The sequence below is a fragment of the Pteropus medius genome, unplaced genomic scaffold (assembly GCF_902729225.1).
Source record: "Pteropus medius unplaced genomic scaffold, Ma_sr-lr_union100, whole genome shotgun sequence".
Classification (NCBI taxonomy): domain Eukaryota; kingdom Metazoa; phylum Chordata; class Mammalia; order Chiroptera; family Pteropodidae; genus Pteropus; species Pteropus medius.
Genome location: NW_024349796.1, coordinates 16084704 through 16107144, shown reverse-complemented (window position 1 = coordinate 16107144; position 22441 = coordinate 16084704). Strand labels below are relative to the sequence as shown.

Below are 22441 nucleotides of genomic sequence, written 5' to 3'. Positions count from 1 at the left end.
CCTACACAGTTTTGAAGGTATCTGGCAATCTTAATTCCCATGAAAATTTTAAGAGTTTATTGGTATTTGATCTAAAGTGAAAAGTAAGGTTCAACTGATCAAATTTAGAAACGTGTGTGTGTGTATAGTTCTCAGCATATACTATGCTATTATGATTTCTAATTATACAATTACTAATTAAAAGTATAATGTATAGTTATAGACATGATTATCATAATAATTAAATCTACGAGGTATTCTGAAGGTACAAGATTCATAAGTTAAGCCGTGAATTTGTAAGCAGCTAGGTCTTCCAGCTAGCCAAGATTTATGCCAAAATTCATGGATGTAGAAAATGCTTAAACTTCTAAGTGTATTTGAACCAGTCTCGATTGGACAGGACTTATGTGGCTTCCGAATGCTCAGGCGTAGACTTACTCTCAACATATACTATTTGCTGTTGTTTGCAGTTTGTGTGTTCTGTCCATCTCGCTTTTTGTTTCAATGTTCAGCTCATTAAAATTCAGCTATCTAGAGCTTCAGAGAGTTTAGACAATTAGGGTACTGTAGTTTCTAAATACGATTTAAGTGCTGCGTTTAAAGCTGACATTCTTGACAATTCTCTTTAGTCTTTCGTGAACTAAGTTCAAATGAAAATCAAATTTCTGTTGTTTGTTTAAAGGTCTAAGAATACGTCTGTTCAATTTTTCTCTCAAATTATTAAGCTGCTTATTATACATAATCCGAGTGCTGCTAGAAAACCCTTCACAAGGAAATGAATGGTAAGGCGTTTTTGTCTGACCCTCGATATTTTTTGATTAGTTTAAATTATAATTTTTTTTAATTTATTATTTTTGTATTATTTTAAAGGATGTTACATAGGATTTTTTCCAAGGACATTTTAGAAAGTTTTCGTTGCAATTAAATTGATCAGCCTTTGAGGAAATACATGAATATAATCCTTAGTTTCTTTTGAAACATCTCTTATTTTCTTCATCTATTCCTCTAAAGCTAACACTGGACACCTACTCACAAAGTTTTTATCGTTGATCGAAATACTCTAAGTAATCGTTAAATATGGGCCAGTCTTTTTAAACACCCGATACCTTTCTGTTCTTCATTTAACTGTATTCCAAACAAGATTTATTCTACTGTTTACTATATTCTCTTTGATATATTCTGTTTGTTACTCTTGAGTAGAAATACTCGATGTTTGACGCATGACTATGTCACGTCTCAGAATTAACTTGTGTAGCTACATGACTTACTGATTTAACTTATTTTTCATTCACTATCATGTTGTTTTGATTCACTTGCATTGCTATGTGCTTCTGGACTTAATTTTTTAGTCTCTATTTTCGGCCAGAAGCAGAAGAGTAGGGGACCAGGTGTCCAATGTCATGAATAATGTTTATTTCATCATCATCACCGCCTTGGGCCCCTGTCCTATGACATTGAAATAATTTTCAAAGCAGAAAATAAATTTGATGGCTAACCTCTATGCAATTATTTTTTTCGTGTGGAGCTTGGCCCTAAGAAAATTTAAAAAATAAAAAAGATCAAAGGAAAATGGAAAGTGTGGGCATAATATGCATTTCAATCAATTGCTTACTCCTCAGCTTGTTTAGTGAAAATGATTCCTATTTATAAAAGAGACCGGGGACAAGTTAAACAAGTGAAATTTCGTTGTGCAGTAATTTGTGATAATTCTTTATGAAATCGTTTATTTGATGAAATAGTATTCTGGATATCTCACTGTATCTTTATTGAATACTTAGTCTGTGTTCCTATTGCTATAAATGAAGACACAGCTGGGATTTAAAAAAAAAAAATCTACGATCAGCGAATTTTTGTTCTGTGCGACGGTCTTATGTTTTGGAGTTGTTGCTTTTTCTGGCATCGGACTAGTTGTTTGACGTGTGTGGTTTCCTCTGACATACACTTAACCTTATTATTCCCACGTTCCGTGTAGAAAAGCAGACGCTTCCTCATACTTGCCCTTCTTCTCGAGGCCCTTCGTGCTGTCTTTTTATACCTTTTACACCCGTTCAAGTCGTTGACCCCAGGAAGCCAGCACCCTCTCCTCTCCCGATTCTAACTGCATAGTGGGTCTCTCTACCTAGATGTCTAACAGGCATCCAAGCTCGCCACGGTCCAGTCAGCTTCTCTGTGCTCTTGCACAGATCAGTGAATGACGGTGTCAAACGTCCTTCCGACCCTACTCTGCCCACGGCCTTGCACTCTTGAGCTGATGGACAGCAGCTCTACCTGGACGCTGTTGCCCACATGCCTCAGAGTCACGCTCGACTTCTCGTTTCGTCCCCTGCTCTGCAGTCTAGGTACACCTCTGAGAAAATGGCGTGGGACCAGCCCGGGACCACCCTGCGCAAGCCACGTCCCCTCCCCCGGACGAGCGCAGTGACCCTCCTGATCAGTCCTGCTAATTCCGCCCCGCTCCTCTGTGGGTCACTTGTCATATAGCAGCAGCCAGGCTTCCTTTAAAATGTGTCAGACCTCATCACAGGTCTGCTCTGAGTGCCGACGTGCCCCTCATGGCCTGTAAGGGCCCCCGCTGTCCTGGTAACTTCTCCTCCTGTTGCTCATCCACCTCCCCCCGCTCCCTCCCCCATACTTAGCATAGGACCTTGTGCTTTTAAAGGGTCACTGAATGTTGCTAAATTAATGGAATCGTGTGCGACAGTATTATCAATCGTATTGCGACCTCTAGGTGATGGAAGACCACCACCTAGAAATGGCAGCGTTTATGGCATTTATCACATCTTCTGCCTACGTGTTATGGAGAATGGTTCACCTTGCCAAAAAACGTACCGGAATTCTTTTTAAGACTTGGTGATTTAAAAATAACATGTACATGAGAGAGACCTGAAAATCATAAATTGAGTCACGAGAGAGTCCTTTCAAGGGCAAAAGGCGTTGGCGGGTGATAGCAGAGTAAAATTATATTATTCGAAAACGTTAAGAGGAACAAAGTTTCCTACAATTACCTTCTATGCCATATTACTAAGAATGCTCAGCCATAATTATAGAGGATATACATTTGAAAAATCAGATTACTGCAATTAACAAACAACCAGAATAACTTATGGCTCCATCCTGAATACAGTGTTCTGTTTAGTTCCCATTGTCAGTGCAATGTCGGTTAATGAAAAACAGAAGTGGCCTTTCTGGGCACAGGCTCTATTTTAAAATAATGAGGCTAATTCAGCAAGATTTATTTAATTAGAGCTTCTGACATAATAAAGCTACAGATATTTTCTGCTGCTTTGCTTTATTTTTAAATCCTTTCAGGAGTCAAAACCGATTGAAACTGTCGCAAATATGGAGAAACCGAAGGATGCGAAAAAGAAATTATTGTTAATGTATGAGATTGTGCAAATGACAAACTCGTCAACGATTTATGTGCATTAGCAAAGGAAATGACACACCCAGGGTGTAGTTTATGAATTTCATCGAGAGATGAGCCGTCAGCGTTGACTCACTGTTTCCTGATGCTTAGTTCTTCGCTCTGTGTCAACACTCATGCATCCTTCCCCACCTTAAAATGTTGAAGTGATTATTAGTTTTTAGCATCAAGTGATAGACACAGGAACGTGCTTATATTTTGTGGTATTTGGATTTGCATTTATAATCGGTGCCAAATAGAGCAACACACGTGTTCAGCTGACATGTACATTCACTCCAAAGATGGTTTCTTCTTTAAGGTACCAACCGTTAGGAGAAGAAATGAAATTTTGACAATATCTTTCAGCTGTTTGCTGACCAATAGAAATGGGTGTCATCAGGCAGACATTTTCCTCTTTCATGTACACTGGTCACGGTGAAGGTTAAAATAAACAGCACCAAGGACTTTGACACATAATCTCAAAAATTCTAAAGAATTTTTTGTTCACTGGAGTCTAATACCGGTACTCGAAGTCAGATTCCTAGATCTTTTCCTCATATGGCGATTCTTTCTCTTTTTTTTTCTTGCTTTTCTTGCTTTTCTTTCTTCTCTCTCTCTCTCTCTCTCTCTCTCTCACACACACACACACATAGTAACTACAATATCGTATATTCGAGCCACTTTTATTTTGTGGCTATGTGTTGGCTTAAGCCTTAAGAATCCTCTGCAGAAAGGTAGAGAGCATAGAGAAGAGACACAGGCTTCTTGAAATTACCGATCCACAAATGTCAATGACACAAGCATTGCTTTTATATGCATTCCGTACTTTGATCTCACGCGAGCACCAGGTCTCGCGTGACACAAGGTCTGGGAGATGTAGCCTTGGGCTGCAGAGCGGCCCGCTGCACTTGGCTCCGTGCCGGGACGGGGAGAATGGCTGTGGCTGGAAGGCACTCTGCCACGGCCAGCGTGTCTGATGGAAAGACCTCAAAGCCCACCCTCTCGGTTGGCAGCCGGCGGTCTAGCTTCGTACACAAAGTACGGCCAGTGTTTTGTCCTAATTGAAAAACATTCTGAATATATTGTCAGACGCGTGCTATGCTTGGGTATCCTGCTCACCTTGGTTTTTTGGGGGGAAAGGTCGCGGGTTCGGTTTGGAGCAATGGAAGATGTGAATTACTCAGGTAGACGTGACATTCTGAAATTACAGGGCGCTTTAACATACTAGGAAGTTTTTATAGTTCCTTTTAAAACAAGAACTTTAAAGAGTTTATTGCTCTTGGTTAAACATATTACCAAAAAGCAAAGGACGTAAAGATTTAAAAATAGTTCATATCCTATCGGAGGGGGTCTCATGTTTCATAACTATAAAGAATAATTGGGTTTTATCCTTTTTGCATTTTGGGGGCAGCACAATGTAGCTATTTTCATTTTTTCCTGAATAGGGTATATTTCTGTGAACCACTCCCATTTGAATCAACTGCATACCAGATAATGTAGATGAGGGTAGGGCATAAAAAGTGGAGGATTTTAACTACTGGGCGCTAGACGCGTTTTGATGTTCTCTGCAGACTATAAACGATGTTCAACATCAAAGATAAAATGAGTTTTAAGAGATGTGTAAGAACAGTGACACCTTCCTGCATAATGTTCTATGCTAACCTCAGTCACAGGTTTTTCAGTGGTATGTCCAATATTTCACAAAAGTCCACATCAGAAATATTAATGTGCTCCATAAGCTGAATTACTGACTTTATTCAGATTATTTATACTGTTTATTTTGTATTGCCGAAATATTATTGGCTTTAAAATTAACAAAACCTTAGAGTTCACAGAAGACTCTAAATTTCAATGGGAAAATTGACTAGTAAAGGGTCTAAAATAATGACCTGTTATCTTTTCTTTCATTATTAACATGCTACTGAAAACAAATTCAAAAGGGGTTTTCCCAGAAACAGAAATGAGTATTATGAAAAAGAAAATTGGAACACTATAAAGTTATCTAATTCTAATTTTAATATCCCACTGTCTTTTTATGTTAGCATGATTTAAATACTTCCGACTTTGATCGAAATTTACAAATGAATGCACTTTTCATATTTTTAAAACTAACATCTTCTTATTCTTTTCATAGGTCTCATATCTTTTGGGTGAACAGAAGTCTACCTTTATGGGGCCTACAGGTTATGTACAATTTTGTTTTAGACCTATATTTCTCAATGTATTCATATTTCCCAGAGAAATACTATTGGAGAAAAACTGTTGATATCAAAAATGAGTTTGTTTTATTGCTTAACCTTGATGCGCATCTTAGACTAACACTTTCATTCCTTGGAGAATTTCCTCGTGATCAGGATTAGACTACAGCGAGCTTTGGAGGGTGCAGAGAAAAGCAATGTCGACCAGTGTTTTCAGGCACCACGAGTTACCTAACCTACTTAAGGAATTCCTCTTATACAGTCCTTGCAAAATTCATCAAAAGCCCATGTCTATGTTCGCTTTTTTACCTATGTCCTCGAAGTCTGGAACATGGTAGAATTTCAATAAATAATCATTAGGTAAATAAATAAATGAATGGTTCGTATTACCAATAGCAAGAGCTTGGTCCCTAGGCAGATAAATTATAAATAAAACTAAAAGTATGCCCTGGAATAAGGCAGTCCTAAAGAAAAATATGAGAAGGGACAGCATGTCTGAATTACATTGTTGACATGTTCCCTAGAGTCCTCTGCATCTTATCCTTGTTCCTTTTTCTATTGAATTTCACGCTGGCAACCTTTTTACAATTTCTCAGCTCCTTTCCTCTTGACTCCCTCCTGCAAGTAGTTTGCTGTTTTTCAAAAATTGGAAATTCTAAGAATAGAAGCATTAACATAAAAAAACTTAGAGATTACAAGACTGAGTCTGGAAAAACATGGAAAAACTATAAGCATCACTTTATAAACAACCTTTAAAATACTTTGAAATCAAATGTTTAGTTCGTTTTTTAAAGCATGATGATTGTGAAGTCTGTACATTTTATATATGATAATGATTTCAATTATTTAAGTATTGTGATCGTGACTACGAAATCAAGGTTTTACTGTGCCTGGATAGTTCATTTTATTGAAGTCCGGTTGTGTTTTACGCTATTTTATACTGACTTTCATTGCAATGTCATTAATTTACAAATAACTTTTCGAATATTTCGGCGTTTGCTAAAAATGCAGTCTTTTCATCTCTGAGCTATATTATGTTATCTTCCAGTGAGGTTGCACATTTAAAGTATTATGAAATATACGTTGATAGTCAAATAGCTTTTATCTACTAGTGATATTTTTAAATAATGGTATTCATTTCCGAATAGGATTTTGAATAATTTATGTTAAAAATGTTATAGAGACCATCTAACAATGTGTACCTCTAGGAAAAAGCAGAAATGACTGATTTGGAGAATTTGTGACAAAAATCTAAGACTATGAATTTTATATCACGATCAAGCTTGGCTAGTGTATGCACTTCTAAACGTATTTAACTTCATTACCATGCATTTATGTTTTCTTTATTGTCTTTGTGTTTTAAAATTCACTTAAATCAAAGTTTTCATTCCAACAAGAGTCAAAATGTAAAACTCCAAGCTACCCGCCTTTCTCATGCAGCTTCTCTTACAGCTCAAAGGTCTAAAAACAGATACGTTTGTTATCAGAGGCATTTGCTTGCTTATTTCGATTCCATTCATATATCCTCGAGTGCTTAGAGTATTTATTTAACACAGAAACATTTGGGTCTCTTTTCTAGTTACTTTTTCTGTTGCAATCATAGCTTTTTGGTAGTTCGGCAGTGGGAATTGTATATTCGATAGAGGAAAGAGAGAAAGATGGAATCCTGTCTGGGAAAAGTGCAGAAGGGGAACTGGTTCTGAAGTTCAAATAAAATCTGAAAGTGTCTCTAAGTGGCGACACGGACTGTTTTTGTCGAGTGTTCACAAACGGTGCTGTTCCATTCCGGTTGACGTGGAGGTGGGCGATGGCGTGGGCCGTATCATTGAACTCGAAGCCTGTGTTCTTTTCTTTCTGAAGGGCGCTGCTGTGTTTGGTGGGTGCACTGGACACGGTGGGTGTCCAGTGCACCCACCAAAGGGTGTCGTTTGTGGTGTGGCAGCTGCGTGCGACTGCGTGTATTAGGGAAACCCACACACAATAAACCTATTCTTTCCGCGTCGTGCAAACTCTAGCCAGTCCAGCGTTCCAATCTCACGTTTCCATGTGTGATCAATAAGAAAAGATTGATCAAGGAGGCTCAGAAATTCCAAAGTCTAAGCTGTGGTGCCAGAGACGGTCTGCAGCCTGCCACCTGCCACCTGCAGGTACACAATAAAGTGCCATATATCACCTCCCTATGTCATATAGGCATGTGTCACAAATATATAGATCTACATGCATATATGCATATGTTTATAAATTTAACTTTTATAATAGTCACGAATATAATAAATATATTATACATACTATACGGTATTATAATTATGAATATGTATTAAGTTCATTGCATTTTCTCATTAAGGTGTAATTTATATTTTAGGTTTTAGTGGCCTTGATAAGTCTATTTGAAACAATACTACTTGGTTATCTCAGTTATAAGGTAAGCTATTTTCATTAGAAGTTTTCTGCTGATAGAACACATTACTAGCATTTACCCAGCATTCCTCTATTTATTATTATTCATACTCTGGGGATAAAGCTAGCTCTTCTTAAACCACTTTAATTATGTTGGACCTCTCTAGTACGTGATAAAAAACTGCAGTAATACAGTAATGCTTTCCTTGATGGCTTCAAAATACTTCGCTAATTCCTATGGGTTAATTTATCCATTATATGCATGCTCATATGAGCCACACAAATAGAATGATCTGGTTTTTTATTGTTCTCAACCTCTTTTCCTGATCTTTATAAAAAACATCGAGGGAGCAAAAACGTGTCTATTAGGAATCATTCGAATGAATTCTCTTAATTTTTGGCAAAGCTCTGTTTGGCCAACACAATTTAACAAGTATTTATTGAGCCTCTTTTTGATGGAGAACTCCAAACTGTGCATTGTTTGTTTGCTTTTTAGTGAGTTTATAATCTAGAAATGGGGATAGACAGGGAAATAAATTATATGGAAAATAATAGATGGCAGAATAACAGGTACTGTTATTCAGTGAGGTGCAAATAAAGGCCTATGGGGTTCACAGAGAGGGGTCGGATCCTGGGGTGACAAGAAAAGATTGATTATGCTCAGTAGTTTGCACAGGGATGCAGGATGACACAGTGAGGGGCCCGTGCTGGGGGTGATGTTCTGATGTCGCCTTCTGGAAATGGTTAACGATTTGTCAACAAGAGGCCCTAACAGATCTCTTAGTCCTGTGCATTTTCATTCTGCATTGGGCCCTGGGGATTACCTAGCCAGTCCAGGTTAATACTGTTGTGTTATGTGGGTTGAGAGGTTAGAATCTAGTCGATGGAAAAAAATGCTTCCTTGATGTTTTCTTAACGTAAAAACAGCGTTAATACCAATGGACACTGTTAGCAAATGGTGTGCATAGGAACTATGTAATATTTAGTTTGTGAATATAGCTATTATAGTAAACACGTTACCACGGGGTCACTTTTTCATTGATTCTGTAGGTTTTGCTCATGTGTTTTCTTTTTACTGGTAACTTTTATTCCATGAGATGTTACACGACAAAACGTGTCATGTGTAATATTCGAGGATTACCGTAACATTTGTTTAATTCTTAAACTCACTACAAAATCAAAAAAAGCATTCTCACATTTAGAAAAATAATCCCTAAAAGTCATCACTACATCTTTAGATAATGATTCAGTATCCTGTTAATACAAGCATCCTTATTGCTGGAGAAATTCTGAGTGCTGTCTTCCCCTCTTTGATGGGATTTGGTATAACTGACTTTTATTTTTATTCATTCTTTCCTGGAAGGGAAACATCTGGGAACAGATTTTACGAATACCCTTCATCTTGGAAATAATCAACGCGGTTCCCTTCATTATCTCGGTAAGTCCTGAGAGAATCTTTAAAAAATATAATTTTGTCACTAGACTTGAGTAAAGTCTTTACATCTAAACACTAGTACATCGCATATTAGTTCAGATAAATGAATTTAGGCTTTGGTTAGAATCGTGACATTAAAAACAAACAGTCAAATCACTCGGATAACTGGATTGTGAAATTAAATGAAGACTAATGAGATTTAGTGCCATAGCAAAATGAAATGCCATTTCAACAAGTGTCGATATTGTCTAAACAGACTAGAAATTGCTCCATTTCTTATGTATATTGTGGAATTAAAAAACAGGTACCACCAAGTATTAATAAAAGTTTCTCACATCGAGAATATATTTATCTCTAGTTTAACTGCAGGATTTATTACGTCCAATTCTCTCTTTAATTAGTAGATTGTGAACAGCCAACCAGCAATTTGCTTCTTCGTCAATGTCCTGTGGAGTGCCAACTCCAAGAAGATGCTGTTCAATCTCGTGTTCCCACAGCAAAATTAGGTTTTAACCTGTATTTGATAGTTATAATAGTGTTTGTGGGAACGATGCTAACACCTTGAGTTTTATTTGGAAAATTATGAAAAAAAAGTAGCTATCTGAAGCTGCTGCTCGCTTCTGCCAATTATGCTGAGTGATTTACCTGGAGGAGCAACTGGATTTAGATTAAACGACTGACGATCATTCCAATTAAACATGGTTCCCCCGTGTCACTTAAAATGTTTGAATCCCAGGAGAGTAAGTGGTGATGTTATAAAAAGCAAAGTCTTCTCTTCTTATTCCCACTTTTCCCCTTTAGTTGTAAGGAAGAAAGAGGCAACGTCTATTATAAACTGTCACACAAAAACGATTTAATGATAGAATTAGCATAGTTATATCTGACAACTAGTGGGAGCTTATTGTTTTTTTTTTCTGCTTCTACAATAATTTCCCAAAGAATATTTCCCTAAGAATTAGATCATCTATTCCTTGCATTTTATTAATAATATGAGTTTAAAGGATCTGTCACATGCTTTAGATCATTACAGTGTCTAATAACTTATTTTTCTGTTTTACATTTTTTTAAATCTGCTGGATATGATTTCTTGCTTTGAGATAAAAGTTTAGTTTTGACTTGTTTTTCAGATATTCTGGCCATCCTTAAGGAATCTGTTTGTCCCAGTCTTTCTAAACTGTTGGCTTGCCAAACATGCCTTGGAGAATATGATTGTAAGTATAAAAGCACAAAAATATCTTTCAACTTTTCAGTCTTTCTTTCGGTGTTTCCATTAACTAGAGAGAAAATGGCTTGTGGTCTCTCTTTTTCATTCTGTTTTCTCCCATAAAACATAAACTCATACTATAGGAATTTATTAAGTTATAATGAAATATCTAAATGTTTCATTTTTAAACTTCTTTCAAATGAATTTAGTTCCTCAGTAAACAGTTGTATTTAAATGTTTGTAAAAAGGAAACTTTTGGTAAAACTGTCAAATAATTAAAGTGATATGTTGTGTACACGCATAAGCTAATAGACCTTAAGTGACCAATTTGCTTGTATCCTAATCAGAAAGAAAAGTTATAAAATGTCCATATGGCCAAGGCACTGCCTTCGCGAGGCCCTATGAGCTGGGAAGCAAAAATGTCGAGATTTTCTAAATATTATCGAACCGAAGCTCACTGCTCTTTGGAGTGGTCCAATGAATGAGTCAATCATCTGAAGACAAATAACCTTTGCAGGCAGTCTGCTGCTGTACAATGGGATCTGTGGTTTTAACGATTCAGGTCACGGTGGCAAACTTAACTGCTGGTAGTCTCGCATTCCGTTAAGAGTCTACGGGGTCTTGGAAGGCCCTGTTTTGTAGCTGGAAGCTCCTCATTTAAGGTCATCTTTTTAGAGTTGGTTGGGTTTGGGTTGTAAGTGGGATGCAGGAGAGACAGAAGGAGGCAAGAAGTAAGAGATGCAGACTTCGGAGTGTGTCGCAGTTGCATTTTGCTCAAGGCTGACCCTGTTTGGAAGGACTGATTTATAACTACGAACAAAATATGTTGATAATAGGCTTCGATCCTTACCGGTGAGCTCTAAGACTGATGTATAATGGGCCCCTTGGCTTGCTCTTTAGTCATTCATTCTACATGTGTTCATCTGAGTCCACTACCTGCCAAGCACTTTAATGGGATAGCCACGTGATTTAACTTCTTTGCTAATTTCTTCATCTTCGAGAGAATAAAAGTGTCAACATAACGGGCTTGTTATAAGAATTAAATGAAATGACATGTACTTATATAATGTGTGTATAAATACATGCATAAACATAGTAAAGGCTCAATATTATTAATTTTACCACACTGAAATTAAATTTGTAGAGACAGAACTGTTTTCCTTTTAAATGGTTTTTAAACAGAAATTACGAGAAAAGTTTTGGCCACGAGGTCTATTTGGATAACATTTGAGAGTTCATCACTGGATAAATGTTTCTAAACATTCACGTTAAGGGACCACTGGAGTCTCACGTGGCCAAAGGGTGGGAGGCGGTAGCCCATGGAGGGGCTGGAAAGAACGGTGGGTTGTCTTAACTGTTCAAAAACAAAAATAAAAACTTATTTCACTAACTATAGATTGCCTAAAGTGCTAATGAAAAAAAATGCACCAGAAAAAAAAATAAACCTCTTTGCTCAATTGTGTTTATTATTCGTTGGAAAAAATTACCTAACCCAGAGAGAAATCATTAGTCGATCACTGAGAAGCAAAGCAGGGCTTTGCAATATTAATTTAGGATTCATTTTCATTATATTTCTGTATTTTACTTCTCCTCTTACTGATTAATGTTTATTAATTTTTCTGTTCATTAACACATCTGTCAAAAGAAAGTAAGGGTTGAGGTAAAATTCTAATCAACTTAATTTTTTGTTTTCATAACGGTTCTGGTTAGGTAATGTGGTGGAAGAAGATAAAATGATGGCTCATTGGTATTTTATATCAGTGACCTGAACTTATTCTATACTGATTTTAAGACTACTGAATGTTTATCATAAAAAAATTTGAGGTGAACCAAAAATGAGAAAGTTAGGAAAATCTATAAGCCTACCACACAGAATACTAATAATAATTTATATTCTTCTAATATTTTCTATGAAAAAACATGCACACATATCATACATTAAATTATATCGTATGTTCAATTTTATAATTTGAATTTTTTGTCATATACTAGTATGTAGTAGACAAGTTCTTATGTCATTAAACATCCTACTACAGATCATTTTTAATGGATGTATCGAAATCTATTACATAGTTTTGATCAATTTATTTAATTATTTTTGTACTGCATAATTTAGTCATTTTAATAATGAACATTTATTATTTCATATAATAAATATAATTTTGTAATAAAAGTGAACATATAAACACAGATTTCCATCTCTAATGATTTTTATGTGGTTAATTTTTAGCAATTGTTATTGAGTAAGTACTTATTAAATGAATGAAAAACACATGAAACATGACATACTTGTTACTTGTGACCTATATTACCATATAACCTTCTAGAAATTTATAATAAATTGCATGAGCAGTATCATATGTGAGTACACATTTTTTGCATCTTAAATTACACTGGGTAACATTATTTTTTATCTTTCGATTGCAAAAAAAAGTCTATCTTGAATTCAAATTTCTTTTAATATTAATGAACTGGAACTTCAAAAAATTGTTCATTGGCTATTCAATTTTTTTATGAGAAATTGTCTGGCATAATTTATTTTTCCAGATTCAGAGAATGAGATTTGATAGTAGTTTGGCCCAGCTATTACTTTTCCCTGAGTTGAATATATTATTTTCTGATCTTTTAAAATTAGAATTTTCCATAAGAGATGGTGCTTCCACAGAAGGCGTTCTGGGGAGTCAGCCTCTATAGATGTTTGTAAAGCGAGTAAACTGAAATTTGGTGCTTTGGTGGTCTTACCATAGTATTATCTTTGTAATATGAATGCTACAATAAGATATACTTTGAACTAGGCAAAACTGGAAATATGCTATATCTATTTAAAATATATGTATTGAGTATGAAATGTAATGCATAGTAATTAATGTAATGAAACTCATGAATATTTAAAATTTATCGAAACTTAAAATATTTTTTTCTGTATTATTTTAGAATGATCTACATAGAGCCATTCAGCGTACACAGTCTGCAATGTTTAATCAAGTTTTGATTTTAATATCTACATTGCTATGCCTTATCTTCACCTGGTAAGATTATGCATATCGGCATTTTTATTATGTTTCATTTAACTGTGGTGTGTCAAAAAACTATCTTATAAACCATTTTAATAGTTCGATGAAAATCGATCAGTCGTTCACTATAAAATGTAATGGATCACCTACAGAAATAAAAATAAAATGCTTCCTTCAGTCTTAGAAAAAAACGTAAAAGCACAGGTGTCATTTGGCATTGATATTCACTGCCACTATGGCGTGTCCCCAAACGCTGTAAACAACCCAATCACAAGAAAGTGTCCCGTAAGCCCACTGTCAAAAAAGAATATTTTCCTTCAAACTGCTGACAGAGAGGCGCCCTTATCTTCCTACAGTTTTCAAAGCAGAAACACTGTTGAGAAGAACTGTCAGTGCCCGTCACTGTCTCCACCTGTGCCTTCTCTCTAGGGTGGCCTAGTGTGCAACCAGGTGTAAAGCAGGGGCAACAGCTTCTGAGGGTGTAAGGCAAGACATATCACTTTGCTCTGTTAGAAGAAACAGTTATTTCTACTTTCGACATTGACAATGAAAAAGTAAACCTATGTGAACCGATGCACTGTTCGTATGGATTCATGCAGACCCTTAACTAGAGAAAAAAAAAACCGTGAAAATTAGCAAACGAGGTAGGATAATACATGCGTTTTGCAGGAGTCTCAGATCGTATGTGTAATTGTGCTCTGACCTGGATTTGACCTATGGGGACAAATAAAAAGCTAATTATGAAGTACTAAGAAGAAGGCACTTGTACGCTGTCGTAACAGAACGAGATCTAAGCTAGCCGTAGGTATATGTCCGGAAATACAGTCACTGAGTGGAACCCGATGACAAGGAAACGTGCCGAGAAACGCACAGCTAGGTGATTTGGCCATCGTGGGAACATCACAGGGTGCACCTGCATAAACCTCGTCACTATCAACGTGACAAAGAACCAACCGCGGAAATTGTCCATTCTCCACTTTTATGCGACTGGCCCCATGGGAGGTTCATTTTCACCTGCGACACTGCGCACACGTGTCAGTCATTCCTTGCCCTGTGGTGTCACTGCTAAGATGTCACTAACAAACATTTTTCAGCCCCATTATAACCTTTTGGGGCCATTGTCATATATGTGTTGTGTCACCGACCAAAACACCACGACACGGCACATTACTGGATAGATTTAGAAAACTCGGTATGACAATCAGTTTGCATCAGCAGATGCAGTTAATCACTATCGGACGGCTTCAAAATGTTTTCTTGCATACTTTTGTATTAAAAAATAAACATTTTAGGATATTTAATGCCTTTAAATATAAAATATTCCTCTAAAATTGTCATAATGCCATCTTCTAAAATTTTTTTAACCTTTCACAAGTTGCTTTATTGTTCACCTAGTAAATATCTAATGGCATAAATGAAATGCTAACAGTAATGACTTTTGAAGTTACTAAAAATTCTTAATTTTAAGATGATGACCTCATTTGAATAATTTAGTTTTTCTCATTTTACCTAAGAAAAAGTACTTAAAATTTTTATATTCTTATGCACGTGCCAATATTTCAATTGCTGGAAATTTACAAAAACTAAAATGAATGATTTCTAAATATAATGGGAAGTCTTAAAATAGATTTAGTAAAGAGGTAACTGCAATATTAATGCTCAAATGAGGACAAATTATTTTTACATGACAACACTTACTTCCGCACTTCTGTTCCGGAAGCATGCTCATCACAATGAATCAGTCCTCCTGGGCCATTTGCCCTTCCTCTCTGCCTGTGTGCCTGTATCCTCAGTGGTTTTTATTTCCTATGGCAGTGACTAGGCACATTTGCCCACTTTCTTATGTCAAGGAATGCAACGGTGGTAGATAAAGGGTTTTCATGATCTATATAAAATTGCCATTACGTAATTTATTCATGTTTCCCTGTTTGTTTTATATGCAACTATAGCTGTTTTTGTTGTTGTATATATATGTTTGAATTTTAGACAACTGAGTGGTAGTTTTAACGGATATTATCTAGTGTTACAGCTGTCTCCAGTATGTGACTATGCACATCAATGTGTAATTATGATATAGGTATGTTTAGCTACATAAAATGTTATTGTTTTTAATTACATGTACATTAATACATTTACATTAATACGTTTTAAATTATAATATCTAGAATAGAGAAACTCAAGTTTAATTTCTGTGCATCCCGTCTAGCATGACACGTAAAACGTCTTCATAAATCATCATAGTAAGGAAGAATAAGTCTCATTTGAATTTACCATCATAAGTGTAGTTATCTAAGAGAAAAATATAAACAACGGTGAATTAGTTATATCATACAGGCTGCTTTAACAGAGTTTCACTACACACTCTATAAAATACAAGTATACGTAAAGATCTAGCAACTTAAACTAATAGGATTGTCTAGGCAGTTTGTCCGAGGCTGTGATATCAGCTGACTGTTACTGGAGACTGTTTCCTTGCCTCCTGTTTTCGCTATTCTCAAACATGATTTCCCTCTCATGGTTCAAGATGGCTGCTCTAGTGTTGCCATGACATACTAACTCCAGCCTTCAGGAGGCAAATAAGGCACAACCCAGAAGTTGCATGCATAATCGGGGCCAGAATTCGGTCATATATCCACATGTAGCTTTAAGGGAGCCTGTAAAACTGTAGCCTGGCTCAGGAACGATCAACCCAGCTACGTAGTGTGCTATTATGGAAAAGAGGAAAAACTCCATACTGTGGGACGATAATCAGTCTCTAGCATTGGTAAGTCATTAAGGTCCAAATATATATCGTTTGTTTCAAAGACTAGGGCTATACTAGTTGGGAGACCTTGGGCAACTTACTTAATTTATCTAACCATATTTTCCACATCATTAATCACCCTATGAGATTTGTGTTTTTTATTAGCGAGAATTAAATTGGGTATGTTTTGAAAATGTCTACCAGAAGCAATGGCGTATGTTGCGAACACTCCAGAATTTAAATCTTTTCTACGTTACATGTCCTCTTTGTATAAGATAACTAAATCATCGTGTGACCCTACAAAAACGAATTCGCTCTAAAATATCTCGGCATGGTGACTTATTAATAATACTATAAAACTGAAGCAGTGTGCCTCAAAACACATTGAATAGCAGCTGCAAATAGGAGAAAACACCTTCCTCCACTGCGATGCATTCGGGTTTTCTGCACTTCCTACTTATTTTTCATATTTGTTTCCTCTAGTTAGACTCGCTGAATAGTAGTGTGTGTCTCTGTGTGTTTGTCTGTCTGTCTCTCTCTCGATACATTAAACACTTTTAATTTTATGAACAGAGCATTGCAACGTGCCCATGGCCTCAATCTCGCTGTGGTTAGGGCAACTTCTTTATTTAACCTTCGAATAACATGACAGGCAAGTAGGGGGATGATTTTAGGTGGCAGACAGGGGAGTGACTCTTTTTTAATATGAAAGCAAAAACTACTTTCTAGACCATTTAGGAGTATTCCTCCTATGAATTAAGATTATTGGCTTACTCTCTGAATATCGAGTCATACATAACGTCAGAAATTACCATTCCCTTTTTCTACCTCACCTATAAAAGGATGTCTCAGATACACATCTATAGGTATATTGTTTATATTTATATACATGTATTTGTGTAAAATCTCACACGGTGTAAAATGTATACATACATATAGATGTAAATATCTATACGTATGTAAATATCTATCTCTACGTATATATTTTACATTGTGGTGAGAAAAATCATAATTAGTTGCTGTTACGTTACAGAGCAAGACTATCGGTGCTTTTCAGAATAAGAACTTTTAATATGTGGGTTATAATTTAAGCCCCGAAACGTTCAGGAACGCACATTTGATGCATTAGCTGTGTTGTTCGTAGATCTCACCATCTTAAAGTTACCTGCTTGGTAAAGCTGCCATCTAGTTTTAGAACGTGTCCTCTCTTCGTCACTGTGAACATTACAAAGAACCATCACTAAGCACCTGTCTACAAGAGACACATGCTCAGTGGCAAACTGAAATACAGATCAAGCAGCTGACCCACTCCCTGTAGGCGACGTGCTCAGAATTGTTTTTCGTGTCATTGTGACGGAACTGGCCTGATCTTCCCACACGTCTGCTGTGCCCTTTCACTGTCAACAATGCGCGCTTCCGAGGCAGCTGGGACTTGTCATTCCGCCTGTGTCCCTGTAACAAAGCCCAGTAAACTGGCACATCCGGGAATGGAGTGCATGGCTTTAGCCAAATTATTAACATAGTCTAACTAATAATAAGTACTCTAATTAATAATGCGTTTGGTTTTCTAATTTTACATTTGTAGACTTACTTTGCACCTACTTTGTGTCAAACTTTATTTTTTACTTAAATAGCTATGATTACATATTTTCATATTATTTCTCAGTGTTATAAAGAGCTAAATTAGGTTAATGGATATTTTGTTTTAGTCCAACGTAAAATAGTCAGTTCGCCTCCTCAGCCTTATTTCAGGAGAAAATAAATACATTTTTTCTTTAAAAATGTGATCTGGTTCAACATAATTAGCACGCTTAATTCGAAAGTATTTGGAATTTTCTTGTGCATCGTTGATTAATACTTATTTGAAGGCTGGATGTTTAGAATCTTGAACTCTATTAACTGATTCAGCTGTAAGGCAAAGAGCTACTTGGGAAGGGGACAGCGAGGAAGTAGGTACGGTAGTTGGGAGAAAGCGTTAGAACACGGTCTAATGGTGTTGTCACTGTCCTGTTTGACGCGGTTTTGTTTGGTTTATATTATAAATGGATGATAGAAAGTACATGTGTTGGAAGATCTGGAACTAACAGTCCCAGGTTTATATTCTACTAAAAAAAAAGAAAAAAAACAGAAAACTGTTTGTCCCCGTGGAATTTTGCATAAGTGAGCAGTCAGGTGTTAGCTGGTTCATTAGCCACATGAGGTAAATTTAATTTGGGAGAAATGGAAATATGATCATTTAACGTATAAATAATAATAATGTAACTATTATTAATATAAAAATCTAGGCAACATGGTGTTAGACTAAATTCTGTATCAGACGAGTTGTTTTTGAAATATGGCAACAGTGTATGATTATTTTCAAACGTGCCAATAGTGAGAACAATGGCTAACATTTCAAGTGGTTACTATTGGGCACTTTTCTGAGCACTATACATGTATTAACTAATGTAATCTTCAACAGCTTATAAAGTCAATTCTATTATTATCCTCATTTTGTAGATGAAGGCACAAATGCTCAAGGAATTTACAAAAAGGAACAGCCGAGTAGATCATTCTTAATTGTCCACTGATCTCTACTGAGAGCTATGCTAAAACTTCAGGAAGAAATAAAGTCATTACCCACATGAATAAGAGTCAGTCCAATATCTATATTCTCACCTGAGCTGATAGTTTCTAAAATACTGTTCACAAATTGTCAAGGAAAATTGATTTAGAAGCTGAAATTTGATAGAATTTAAACCATCATTCAATCACGACAGTAATGTATAGTTATTTTCAGACATATGAGAAATTAGAAGTATGTTACCTACATATTTTTAGGGATGTACTACAGAAATAAGAAAAAAAAAGGATGAAGAAAAAAATTTAGGTTCTGAGAAGCAGCGGTTTATACAGTCAAACACGTTGGCCCTGGGAAACCATTTTCATGCTGCGTTTTATCAGAAGTGGAGCTGAAGGATTATCGAGATCAGGACATTTTTATTTTCTCTGGTGTAGACACCCAGCCAGGGGAGGTGTCCTGTTAGAAGCTAGGGTGAAGGAGCGAGAAAGCCACAGCTCACAACGCACCAACCACAGGACCAATGGCTTCAAATGGTCTCTACCAGAAGAGTTCAGAGGGAAAGGCTCTGTGACATTAGTTTTATACCAGTCAAGATGGTCATCCATGTTGAAAAGCAATTAGCTGATAATCTCAAAAAAATGAATACCTGGAGAACTATGATACGTGAGGTCTCATTGAAAAAAAAAATAGAACAAAATCTAGCCAACTCAGAAATAAAATTAAGGAAAGGAAACATTTGGTGAAAGAGTTAAGGTAAGAAATGAATCAGTTGATAGCATTAGACATGAATGCTCAGCTCCCAAAGAGATCTGTAAGTGTCCTAATAATAAAAATGATAGCTAACGCTTATTTAATGTCTACCTTCTTTGCCAGACAAATTTCTATTGCTTTGTGTGTATTAAATTGTTTAATTCTGCACAATAACATTCTATGGCAGGTATTATTATCATTTTACAGACGAGAAACTGAGGCACAGAAAGGTCAAACAAAAAGATAAACCTTAGTTGTCTAAGGTCCATAATTAACATTTCGAGGAGAATTATAGTTTACTAAGATATTAAGATGACAATCTATTGATTTTTAAAGATGTTTTTGATTAAATGTAGAATATTTTATCACCTCCTCTTTTGTGTGAATAATCAGGACCTCAAATTCAGCACGTTTCTAACCGTTATTTAGTCTTTTTGTTAATTTTAGCAAAACTAAATACATCTGTTATTTTGAAATAAAGAAAATGCATGTTTGTACATCACAGCTTAGGGTGAGCTATGGTCACTTTTCATGAATTACAAAATTGCAGTGCATGTTGACTTCAGATGAATAGTTTATGGCATGATTCACTTTTTTTTTTTTTTTTTGCATAGACCTAAAATGAACGCCCGTCGATTAAGAACCTACTTTCGACAATAAAAATACTAAATTTATCGTTACCACAAAAATACCATTTCTTCCTAGAAAATGTAAAATCCCAACATCTCATATTATTTTAAATTCCATGGGAAATATCAGGCTTTAGGCAGATACTCTACAGGAAATGAAAAATGATTATTTGGAGCAATTTAATTGGTATCCATTTAATAAGTACCAAAGTACAAGGTGTGGGCTGGTTTGAATGCTAGCGTCTGAATTACAAGCCTGAAGTTAAAGCACTAGATGCTCACAGCACAGGACGCTCTTGCTAATTAAATTTTTCAAGCAACTGTACATAACAATGGGGCTCGTGGGGAGTGCATGGATGCTTAAGGTTATTTATTTCTGCCACGTGACTTCTTTTTCTCTGAAAACATTTTGTTGTATAAATTGACATTTACCAGGTGGTGAAAAAGTTTACAGTCTTGATATTTCCTTTCATTCAAATTAATGTTTTCCTTATAAGCCTTTCCAAAGCTTGAAAAGCTTGTATAACTAAATGCGTAGTTAACATTTTATAAAGAGGCAAATTTTTTAAAGCACGGCAGTCAGTGATTAGTAATTAAGGTGCCTTTGTTATTATATAGAGGATCTATTTAAGTCAGCAAATCAATTGATTTTTAGTCGTTTTAAAGCGGGTAACATAAGTCTGTAGTTTAAAATCTTAATTAAATGTTCAGATTTTGTTTTAGAATTACATAACATTGCATTTGTGTCAAAGATAACACTTCCGAATGTTTTGTAAAGAAGTATACCTCATGGCAGACTCTTAAATCCAACATTCTTCACGAACGTTTCAAAAATAAACTATTTTTCTTAAAAAAAAAAAAGTTAAGCTACCATTGAAGCTTTAAAAATACTATATTTAATTCATTTAAATTCTTTAAATACTTGAAATGTGTGCTTATCTAGTATAATTTTTCAATGCCTAGATTACTTTTCTGGTTTTTAATATTGCCTTTTTAGTGAAGCAGCCATATACTAACCAAAAATATATATGACAGTGCAATAGGGTTGGTTTGACTCAGTTGCAAGTTGGGGCTGAGATAAGCTGTAAGTCTCACAATGCACCTGTCTAGCTGCCCTGAGAGCTGGGTCTTAAACAGCCCCGTTTGCCTTCCATGTGCCCAGAGCCCCACCTTCTAATTCTAGTTCAGAGCCCGGGTCCATCACTGCTGCGAAGGGTACACTTCAGAGCCCGGGTCCATCACTGCTGCGAAGGGTACACTTCAAGGCCATGACTCACCTGGGTGCTCTCTCACCTGCACTCTGAGGCAGTGAGCGAGTGCAGTCTTATCTAAGTCAGGACACATGGTAGATGGAGTTGTGTCACCTGCTGGCTTTCTCATGATGATGTGTGACAAATCTCTGGTAAAAACGAAGAGCTCTACGATCCATAAGAACGATTCTGCATCGTGGTCCAGTCCATGCTTAAACTTTTTCATTATCCTGTGCATTTCACTCGAGCTGATCTTAAACACAGTTGTCATAGTTGCTGTCACTTATTATGGACTTCGGTTCCCCCCTGGATGATGGCTGTTGTCACACCAGAATGATGACAGAATTGCTCTCTTCAGTAAGCTTGAAGGTGTGCCTGCTCTTTGGTATGATGGTAAAAATCGCTAAGTTGGAACCTTAAAACTCTGGGTTCGTCATGTGCCTTTTTCACTAATCAATGCCATGACTGTAAGTTCACGTCATCGACTGTACGTTATGTGTTAAGAGTGTGGCTCTCGTGTTGTGTTCTTACTGCCATAAAACTTTTTTAAAAAATGAAGTGGCACCGTTGATGATGAATTGGATATAAGGTGCGAGATAAAAATGGAAGGATGACTTTGAGGGCTGCATTTTGGGAAACTGACTGAATGACGGTGCCATGCCCAAGGATGAGGAAATCTGGAAAGGCACATAAAGAGGGGAAGAGAGTCCGCAGGAGTCGAGATGCCTTTGAGCAACCCGAGATGAGGTGTGCTGTGTAGCCATTGATCTATCGGAGCCTGGAATTCAGGAAAGGGGTTGAGGTGAGGCGAGGCAGATTGTCAGCATCTAGATAGTCATTAGGATAGGGAGTTTGAAAAGAGCACGTAGGCATGAG

General features: G+C 36.3%; 1 protein-coding gene across 6 annotated transcripts in view; it reads left to right on the top strand.

Moving 5' to 3' along the window:
• The window catches only part of KCNT2 (potassium sodium-activated channel subfamily T member 2), a 205063-nt gene that overhangs the window by 62281 nt on the left and 120341 nt on the right, over positions 1-22441 (top strand). For all 6 annotated transcript variants that reach the window (XM_039883459.1, XM_039883458.1, XM_039883461.1 and 3 more), the window contains 6 exons: positions 662-761; positions 5517-5565; positions 7943-8002; positions 9341-9415; positions 10540-10623; positions 13551-13645. In XM_039883459.1, coding sequence (XP_039739393.1) covers positions 662-761; positions 5517-5565; positions 7943-8002; positions 9341-9415; positions 10540-10623; positions 13551-13645 — 463 coding nt within the window. The remainder of the gene's footprint in view (positions 1-661; positions 762-5516; positions 5566-7942; positions 8003-9340; positions 9416-10539; positions 10624-13550; positions 13646-22441) is intronic.